Below are 10,755 nucleotides of genomic sequence, written 5' to 3'. Positions count from 1 at the left end.
CTGCTCTGTGAGTGAAGCCGTAGGATTATTTCCTTATTAGCTTTCAGGCTACCATTAGTAGCTGCTAATTCCAGCTTTCAAGTTCTCATTTGTGGAGAATCTGACTTGGTGGGATAGAAGAGAAGGCTCCCCAGACAATTATGATACATAGCAAGGTCTGAGAACAAGTGCCCTAATAGCATTCTCAAAACTACAGCTTTCTAGTCCTAAATTATACAGGACATTAAATATTAAGCTGAGTGTAGAAAAAAATAGAGCAGATATACTAAAGCTTGAGGACAATATTGTTCACACGGTTTTATTACTGACTCCTGATGGTGAAGATAATGATTTTGAAGGAAAAGATGATGCTGAGAAAGCACACATACAACTCTGTATAGCTGTCAGATAGTAGACTCAGCATTTAGGAAAACAAGACCAAGCTACACGATAGATTAACTGACTCATTTCTAATTGCAATCACCGACCACGGCACACGAGATTAGTAAAACCACAGTACAATTCAAACTCCCTAAATCATCTTCAGAAAAAATTATTAATACTAAATATTAGTAGCTAAAAGGTCAGAGATTTTTGTGGCTGAAGAACCTTCACACGTTGAGAGCTCTAGCAGAGGAAAAAAACCAAAGAAAATCAACACAAGTGCTCATCAGAAAATTGCCCATATTTTCTAATAGGAGCAAAACAAAAAGCACCTTTATTATTAATAGCATTCCCTCTTCTTTAAGCTAGCAGGGAGCATTACGTAAAGTTGATAATCAGTGGGAAGAGACATATCACTGTAATGTACTGAAATTCAATCAGGACTAATCACGCTGCGCCTCATCTTTACTTTTTCTTTGGGTCTAAAAAACATGGGATACTTTAAGTATCTAACTCTAGATTATTTCTTTTGGCTTTAATAATTATATCACTATGGAAATAAATCTTCAAAGAACAAATTTCTTAAAACATGGAGTAGAAATCCAAATGACACTTAAAACTTAAACATTAAAACATATATACACACATATGCATTTTCAGAGGCAATATACTCGTACAACGCTTAAAACTAGGTAATAAAAAATTTCATATGTTCCAAGTAAAAGTGCGATGTCAGCATACATTTATTTTTGTGTTTATTTTACACAAAGAATTGAGAATGCAGCTCTGCAGTGATAGTGAGTAACCTTTCCAGCCTTTGCTTCTTTCTTCTTTAAATATAGATGCTGACAGAAAAGATGGATTAGATGCAGTCTACTTTTTCCTCAGTTGGCTGATCTTTTTGAGAATTATAAACCATGAAACTAAACTGAGTAAATGTTGGTAGTTTATTGCATGCAGCACCTGAGGCCAAGAAAAGAGAAAATTGTTTGGTTGGAGAATGCACATGTTTACAACCACATAGACATCGCCTGTTGTATACCTGAGGTCCACCTAAGGCACACGAAGGACACTGTCATCCTCCTTAGTATTGAGTAGTGACAGTCCAGGAGAGGGAAGAAAGGTAGTAGAGGGTAAGTCATCTCTTTGAACCTCATAGGCTGATTTTCTGCTCTATGCACATGCTGTTATTGCTACTATTATTTTACTGTGTTCATATCCTTTTCTTAACCAAAAAAAAAAATTTTTTTTTTCAGGCACATACTAAAGATTTTATTTCCCTAGCCACTCGCACATTCTAATCTTTCATCCATAATCCTCCCCTCCCCGTGCTCCCTGTTCTTTCCTGCTCCTTTATTCTCATAGAAAGTGAGGAGAGTTCTTTTCAAGATGCTCTCTGTCTAATCAAGTTCATCTTACTGAAGAGGTTTCCTGCTGCCCTACCTACCTGTGCGCAAGCACACGGAGGGTCCCCTTCCAATGCCATTACTTTAAATATAAGGGGCTAGAGTCATCTAAAATTATGTAATTATCATCTACAGATTTAAATTCATCTACAATTATATAATTATCATTTTACATCCTGTTAAATCCAACTTTGAGCCTTTTGAGGTTTATTTCTTAAGAGGGAATCAATGAAACTGACTTATTTTATATATAAAGCTTTTCCCTCCCATAACTTATATTGACTTTTGTATCTTAGTACTTAAAAAAGAATACGGAATTCTTCAAACAAGTTTTTCAAATACAGAACTGTGGGAAGTAAAAGATCAAAGAACAATAATAAGCAGTCTAACCTAATAAGTCATATCGATCAGTAAGCTGTATATCTTCCCCATCTGAAAACTCACTAATGAGAAACAGCAGTGGTTGATGTGGAAATGCTTTGAAACTGTGATAGGCTCATACAGAAATTAAATGAGCAAAGGACATGCCTCAAATGCAGCATAAAAATAACTCTGCTAACTTCTATGGTTTACTAATTAGTAATGCATTTTGTCCCTTGGAGCCCCAAGAAGATCTAAATGACTAAGACATTAAATAATGAATAGAAAAGAAGTAGGGAAGATAATTTATCCCTATCTACTTCTAATTAATAAAAGCATTTGACTAGATTAGCCCATCTCACCATGTGGTGGAGCTGAAGCTAACGTGTACTTAGGACAGAAGTCAAAGATAAGAACTAATAGCCATAGACTGCATCAAATCTATCAGCAGTCAACCATAGGAGAGTTTTAGGTATATTTTTAACACTTTGTGGGGCTTCATAGGTCATCAATTAACACTTACCCAATGTCAACTCAATATAGTCCCTATTTCCATATATAGGAATAAAATACATCATAATATTTTAAAGTGTATGTTTTTATCAACATTTGCAATGTTCACACAAATTCAAACTCCAAATAAAACTTACCATAACTTCCAGTCACATTGGCACATATAACAGCCCCAAAGAACTTTGGAAAGTACTTATGAATTCTTGAAATCACTTTTTGGCAAGCTATGGTTGGATTTTCTCCTGTTCTCATATATTCTACAGCTTGGTAGCTGATTAAAACAGAAGCAAAATTTTAGTATCACAGAATAAACTAACTCCAAATTTGGTTACTTTAAGTTAGAAATCTAAAACTATCAAAATTGTTATATCTGATAGAAAATGTAAGTGAACAGGAGTCCCTAATGCCATGTAAGCAAGTAAACCTTGATACAATGTCTATCGTTTCAACTAATGCACCCATTAGTTTCAGATAAGGACTATTATTTTTGTCTTTGGCTGAGTAACAACAGCCAGAAGTCATCATGTATAGAGGTTATATTTAAATAAGAAATGGGGCTACAATCAATAGGGAACATACTGGACATGTGCAAAACATCTAGTTGTCATGATTATCTTTCAGTAATCGTACACAGTGACTGCATTTCTTACTCTTATCATCAGTTACCAGTTCCTTTATTCGGTGGCTTTACATAAATTATTTAAATGGCTCATAAACATTTTCATCATTGAAGTAGTGAGAAATATCCTACTTCAAAGGACTATGATTACTTAATTTAAATTATTATATTACCAACACGAGTTGTTGGTAGAGTTGTAAACAGAATTTCTCAAAAGTTCTTGTACACACAAATTTGGAGTATATGGCAGAAATTATTTTATATTTTGATAGACAATATCTCCTCTAAAGATCTCTAAGAGTCACATACGGAAGAAGTCGCACCTTGGTAGAAAACGCATCAGTATGTCCCCATCCCCAGTGGCTGCAGCTGCTCCCGCAGTATCGTCAGCATAGGCCCCAGCTCCAGGTATCGGCGAATCTCCTATTCGACTGTGTGAGGACACAGCACAGTAATTTAAGACAGGAAATCAAGTGTAAAAACAATTATTTTATGATGTTTCAATAATAGGGAGTATTTCTAGTTAGCCACTGATTATCGTTTTAAGTATTTTCTCCTCAGAACACAGAGAAAATGGATTTCCTAAGTTATTCAACTTAGGTTTCCACAAACCTACATTAATTATATAAGAACAAGATACCAGCTGGTTATCTCTCAAGATGGCACAGATTTATAGCGACTATTATTACTGTGCTTGATCATCTAATTTCTGTATTATCTCAACAGGTTCATATAGGTGTTCCTCACCTACAATCTATTTCTGCTTTCTATCTATGTGCCAAAATTTTACCAAGGTTTATCCTTGTAATCAACTTCCAATGCTTTTCTACTGCTTTGAAATAAAATCCAGAAATCCTTCAACTGACTTAAGACCCCTGAAATCTGACTCCAGTATTCCATCCTGCACCCGACATACACTTATTTCTTTTCCAGCTGGGGAGAGCTCTGAACTCAGTGAGTACTACCTTGGATCTGCCAGAGCCTTGGCCTGGGTGTTCCCCCACCTTCCGCAGGCTCAGCTCCCTGCATCTCCCTGTTGGACTCCCTAACTCTCCCCAACGAATCATATCACCATATCACCACCGCCATCCCTGAAGGCTACAGCACCAGCCAGGACTCCTTCTCCTTTGGAACTCAGCAGGTACTAATCTATTTTCTTTCACATTTATTTATCTCAGCAAGGAAGGCAGGGCTGTGCTTTACATTTGCATCTCCCCAAGCCACACTCCCAGTTTACACTCAATACATATTTGTGAGATGTGTTCTTTTAGAAACACTAACCCAGGTATTTTGAATTTTATACCATTTGTCGATGTACCAGCAGCAGTGCGTCCCATATTATGGATTACAACCATGCCTAGAATTATAAAAAAAAAAAATCTTTATAAGTATCAATTCTAAAATTTACCTCAAAATATCCTCTTTTATTAATGACACGTAGAAGATGACAGAAAACTTGAGAATACTGAAAATTATAGCAGTGGTAGAATTTGTGCTCTTCAATGGCCTGGTTTCATAGCATCACTCGGTGTACATCCCATACTTTTCAAATTGCTCAGTTACTTTTCAATGTCATTTTTCAAAGGAAATTCCAAAGAAAATCACAAATACAGACTAATGGAAAATTTCAACATTACAGCTCAGCAAGATCACTGGAATGTGGCAAACGCCAAATTTTTAAAGAACTGAATATAAATATTTAAAAATCCACAAGTGAATAGTCATTACATTTTAGGGGTCTTATAATAAGGTAATTAACCAAAATGTATACAGATGGTTAGAAAAGAACATGTGTGTGTGTGTGTGTGTGTGTGTACATACACATATATATGTGGATATAACTTGCCAGTTAAAACAATCAAAATCGCCTTCTGGTACATAAATAGGGATGAAGAAGTTAAGAACTACAGAAAGGTAATTAAAAATGGCTGAACTTTAACCATGAAAACTATATAAAAGGCAAATTACCAATAGTATCATGACCGTAATTATCGCCTGTTTCTTTATAGGTAGAACCATCTTGCTTTAAGATACTCGGTGGTTTGTAAGGTCCACAGTATTTTGAAGCATCTGGTATAACATTCTGTAAATAAGATTTAAGTTTTATATTTTAGAAAGGGTGATTTTGGAAATCAGCACGTAGTTATGTACAATCACTAAACATTAGCAAGAAACCAAAAGGACATCTGGCGAAAGATAAGAATTAAAAGTCAAAGGTTAGCTAAGTCTTATGTGAATAGATGGATATAATTTTACTAAATACCTAGTCTGCTCCCAGAATTACATAATGTGGAATAGATAACTCCATCGTCTGAAAAAGATCCCTGGTTTTTCTTTTATATGCCTAAAATTCTCAGCATAATGGCAGATAGAAATGAAAATTTTTTGCTATATTTTAATCCTAGACAGAATTAGGTATGCAACATGACCTTTAAATTTCAGAATTTGTTCCCTGGCCAAAGAAGAATTATGCGATTTCAAGCAAAATCTATTTTACAATCTTTTTTTTTTTTTCCAAAGCTAGGTTCACATGAACATACTCTAAATTTTACTCTTAGATTCCTTTAAGAATCTTAAAGGCTCAGGATATAATCCAAATTCATAAATTTAGGTTGTATGTAGGGATTAGTACTAAAGCAGGAAACCTACTATTCATGTCTTATTCATGAGGGCACTAGGTGCCTCCCCTGACCTGATTTTACACAGTGGCCTCTTTCAAGTGCTAACCTCAGAGACTCCGTGGTAATTAGGATTTGAGGAAGAAACAGATGAGAGACTAAGAGAGTCTATGGAAAAACTCTGGAACAAAGACAAACTGATTGATGCTAAGGGTCCCATTGATTTACAGATAAAGTATCCCACTAGTGACATACTAGACACCTAATAGTATAAAAACTCCAGGCAAACAAGGGCAAGATACTCGGTACAAATTACATAGATAAAATCTAAGACATATTTTAGATTAATGGTTTCCAAACTTTGACTTTTTAGACTTGGGACCTTTTGTTTTAAGGAAATACAGAGCAGAGCGGTTCTGATTGAGGCAGCTCCCTCTCCCCACAGAACATTCGAGTTTGGAAACTACTGCCTGGGACTAGTTCTCCACCTGGGATATGCCCTGGATACAGCTCAGGAGCTTTTAAGGACACCCACGCCCAGAGAGCCAACTTAAATCGTTGGTTCTAAAGTGCAACCAGGGCGCTAACTAGCACCTTAGGCAATAGGTAGACCACAAAGAGTAGAAGGGATGTCATTTAATATTTTCAAATATTTTACTTTTTAAAATTATGTATACACACCCTCCAATAATTTGGCTGGCAATTCCGAGCAAGCCAGTCTGCATGAAGAGCTCGAGAAGTATTGGTAGATAAATCCTCATTGACAAACCCCATACTTTCGGCAAACTTGGTGGCTAGACGTTGGGAAGAAAAGAAAAATGGAAATCAGTTAAGTACTATCTTCTAAACAAAATATATGTACAGGAAGTGTTATAGTTCAGCTGTCTCTTAAGTGGGGTACAGTCATCCCAGGGTACACAAAGCAGTATTCAGACATGAACAGTTTTGAGGGCATCAGTTTCTAGATCTCAACTGTCCTTCCTGATCTGACTGAAATCCTTAGGCTGTGTTATGACAGTCTGTTCTCTTGTCTCCCTCCCCTCCGCAATCTCCCTTCTTCCGCTTTACCAAAGAAAAGGCATGCCTCTCACCAACTAAGAATCTTATTGCTCTAACTAGGATGAGTGCCCAGCATGTAAAAAGCTTTGGGACACCAGAGGGACAACTGGATTCCATAAACGGGTAAGAGATCCTTTGTCAGGTAGTTTTCAACTCTGTATTTCAACAAAATTGAGGACTGGAGTTGTTAGCTAAAAACATTGTTAAAAGTTATTTTTAATGTAGGTCACTGTATGATTTTTGGTATTAACATGAAAGACATTCAAGTGACACTGCCATAGCAAAACTCCTTCTGTTCCCACCTTCGTATGTTAACAATTCCCATGGATCTTACACCTATAAAACGTAATACAGGAAGAGAAATGATACTGAATCCTCTTTCAGTCCAGCGATTCCCCATCTACAGATAATACTCATTTTTTTAAATCCAATTTTAAAGATGGAGAAAGTAAGAATTTAGAAGAAATTTATCCAAAGTTAAACAAGTATTATGTAAAACAGCTAGAATTTGAACTTAAGTTGGCTTTTATCTACTATTTCAGTATAGTTAAAATATACCTGACTCTCCTGCTAAAAGTGTGTGTGTTGTATGTTCCAGTACTTTTCTTGCCACACCAATAGCATTTTTAATTCGTCTAAGATCTCCTACTGCTCCTACATTCATAGTAGTGCTGCAAGATAAAAAATAAAAAAAATGGAGTAAGCGTTAAGGTATTTTCATAGGTTCATAGATTTTAAAAATATTGATTTACTTCAAGCTATAGTGTTTTGCAGGATAAACACCAACTTAACATAGAAGTCACAGCACATCCATGACGTTCATACAAACTTCCACAATCAGACAATTTAAGGAACACATACAAAATCAATTTACCATATACTCCAACAGCACTAAAATTTATCTTAGTTTCTCCTGGCTGGCTTTAATATGGCTTCTGAAAGGGGTTTTAAAGCTTCAGGTCAGGCACCCTCGGCATTTGCGGATGGCCGGTGAATGACTGTTTACCAGGTCAGAGACATATTTTTGTAGTTTGTGGTGTTCTCCTGTGCTAAGGAGGCTACCCTCCTTCATGTGCTATTTCTATAATAATTATGATTTTCTTTTAATTGAGAGGGAAACTCCTTATGTTTGGAAAGCTTGGGGTTTTGGCCTGTAACAAACCTTACATAATCATCTATCTTGCTCTCTGTAGAAGACTAATCAACTATGAAGCGAAGGTGCAGAGATAAATCAGTCCTGGAGAGTGTTCCTACCCATCCATGATCATGGCATCCAGTGTGGTTTCTCCAAACTCATCGGGGCTTCCTCCAAAGCCGACAGTACCGTCACACTGCTCCCTCTCACACACAGCACAGCCCCTCTCCACAGCATCCAGGGGGGAACCTCCAGACGCTAATGTACTCCACGCTGTTAAACAAATCCCAACAGTGTTTGTTTATATACAGTTTTTTCAATGACAAATGCAACAAACCAGAAATGTTTTGAGAACTCATAGTTTTACATTATTTTTTTCACATTTACTCTAAGTTAAACTAAATTTTTAAATTAGTGTATCAAGTGCTACAAAGGAGTCAGCGATATACACAGTGATACAGACAAAATTATATAACAGCTATTTACTGTGAATTCAAAGACTTTGGCTATTGATGCAATGTGAGGTTTTTTATACTTATTAATAAGTATCTCTGCGGGGTGTGTGTGTGTGTGTAAATAAATAAGTATTCGCTCCTTCAATTTAAAGTTACAATGGAAACTGTTAAAAGACAGTTACATTAAAAACTCATTAAATCATAGCCTTATAAATTTATTCTGCATTAGATCATTAAAAATATATATAACTATTAATAATACTTTTATTGAGGTAACATCTATCACAGCAAATCTCAGTAATAATACCATTAACAGTAAATAATTACATGTGGGCTTCACATGGATTTATTCATTTAATCTTCACCACAGCTTTCCTGGCAAGTACTGTACAATTATTTTCCTCATTTTAAATAGGAGGAAACAGACTCAGAGAGGTTAAGTGACTTATTCAAGGTCACAAAGCTAGTAGGTAGAAGAGCCAGGATTCAAAAGTAGCCATTTTGGCTCCAGAGGCCATGCTTTTAGCACTCTATGTTCTGTGGAGTCCTGTACATTGACTAGGAAAAAGAAAAAAAGTCTTCAATGGTCAATTTCTGTACTAATAAAAAGAGAATCCCTTAAACGGCAGATGCTACTATTGGTAAATAATTTAAGTATTACTGCTGGCCATACTGGCTTGAAAGTGTATTTTGAAAAGCTATAGGCAACATACACAGAATTCTCCCCTGGCCGGGCTGCTGCACTTTCGTTTCTGTCTTATTATCACTGGGAATACCTTTCTCACATCCCATTTCCTCATTTTTTTCTGAATGTATGCACTGCTTAAAATATACAAACTAAGCTCCACCAAATTCTGGAGCCAAATGTGCCCCCAGAAAATTACATTAGCAGCCTTAGAAGGGATCTGAAATTACTCTTGGGGTATTATGTCTTGCGATGAATGAAACAAACACACAATATAATAAGAAAATTACAAGATAATTGCATATGTAGGTTAATAGCAATAAGATAGGCACCTAACTAAGATTGGACAGAGGGGCAGTACATCAGGGAAGGCTTCCTGGAAGAGGTAACACTTTAGCTTAGTGATTCTCAATCCTGGCTGCAAATCAAAGTCAATTGGGGAGGTTTAAAACAAAAACAAAAATAGATGCCTTGGTTCTAGCAGTTAATTCAAAATCTCAGGAGGTGGGGCACAGTCACTGATATTTTGGACAAGCTCCGCAGTCAAGACTGGAACCCCGCATTCCAGGTAGCAAATACAGCATATCAGCATGTAGGGAAGAAAATATGCTTTCTTTGGGAAGTTATTTGTCGTTTGCAAAGCTCGAGTACAGGGTGCTGTTGGGGAGAACTGAGGGATTAGAAAGGAGAAGTGGAGAGGTAGACAAGGGACCGCCAGTGAACAGAATGATGTCAGGCAAAACACAGCACGAGCGTCCCTGGAAGAGTCTAAAGCAAAAAAGCCCTCAGTGCTCTGGGTCAGCAGCAGGGTGGAGAACATATTGGCGCGGGGGTGAACAGAGGCGTGTCCCTAAATGATGAGGACCGAAAATGCAGTAGTGGCAAAGAGCACACAGTAAGGGTCAATTGCAAAAGATGCAGCGGCAGAGTAGGTGCGGAAAGGACTGGGAAGTGAGGCTGCGGAAGGCCTGGCCCGGTCTGGCGCTGGCCCGCGCTCCCGGTTCCCGTGACCTCAGTGGGGCCAGCCGGCCGGTTCTCCCCACTTTGCAGGCGCTCGCAGCGCAGTCCCCGCCCCCGGCCCCCGCCCGCACCTGCTTCGGTTGCATTCTTAAAAGGCCAAGTGTTGAGGACCAGGGGGAGGGGGCTGGAGCTGCGCGCGAGAGCTGGGCTGAGCAGGAGCTGTGTGAAGAGCACAAGGTTCGACATCTGCGCCATCGGGCCCCGAGGGTCCGCCTAGATCCTTCGGCGGCGGACGCTCCCGGACCTCGTGATCCTCGGCGCCCCGCCCTCCTGGCCCCACGCCCTCCCCTTCCGGGCGCGGCGGGCGGTTCGCAGCTCTCGCGATTCCCGGCTTCCTCCGGGACCACGGGAGTTGGTCACCCGGGACCTGGGGCTCCCTGCTAAGGAGGTGGTTTTTTTTTTAGGTACCACGAGGGTTTGTTGTTGCGTTTTTTTGTTTTGTTTTTTTTTTTTTTTTTCATTTACCCCGTTGTTAGAAGTAGAATGAGCGTCTTATCGGAAAATTAGTATGAAATTATGCAG

The 10,755-nt window shown here is 38.2% G+C and overlaps 1 protein-coding gene across 1 annotated transcript; it reads right to left on the bottom strand.

The window, feature by feature from the left end:
• Positions 1–272: 272 nt before the first annotated feature.
• On the bottom strand, positions 273–10,495 carry AGA (aspartylglucosaminidase). The gene is made up of 9 exons (XM_019651751.1): positions 10,305–10,495; positions 8,193–8,346; positions 7,497–7,609; positions 6,561–6,673; positions 5,230–5,344; positions 4,543–4,618; positions 3,585–3,692; positions 2,780–2,913; positions 273–1,326 (listed from the first exon to the last, which is right to left on the bottom strand). Exons 1-9 carry the CDS (start codon positions 10,426–10,428, stop codon positions 1,226–1,228), a joined length of 1,038 nt encoding a protein of 345 aa, XP_019507296.1. The 5' UTR covers positions 10,429–10,495; the 3' UTR covers positions 273–1,225.
• Between the last annotated feature and the right edge of the window lie 260 nt (positions 10,496–10,755).

Source organism: Hipposideros armiger, unplaced genomic scaffold (assembly GCF_001890085.2).
Source record: "Hipposideros armiger isolate ML-2016 unplaced genomic scaffold, ASM189008v1 scaffold_165, whole genome shotgun sequence".
NCBI classification, from domain to species: domain Eukaryota; kingdom Metazoa; phylum Chordata; class Mammalia; order Chiroptera; family Hipposideridae; genus Hipposideros; species Hipposideros armiger.
Note: the sequence above shows the minus strand (reverse complement) of the source record. Positions and strands in the feature narration are given on the sequence as shown.

Coding starts and splice junctions, on each gene's coding strand:
- AGA (XM_019651751.1), bottom strand. CDS start 10,428: ATGGCGCAGATGTCGAACCTTGTGCTCTTCACACAGCTCCTGCTCAGC. Junction 3,693..4,542: donor ATAAAATTCAAAATACCTGG/GTTAGTGTTTCT, acceptor GTCCTCACACAG/TCGAATAGGAGATTCGCCGA. Junction 2,914..3,584: donor CTGATGCGTTTTCTACCAAG/GTGCGACTTCTT, acceptor TGTTTTAATCAG/CTACCAAGCTGTAGAATATA.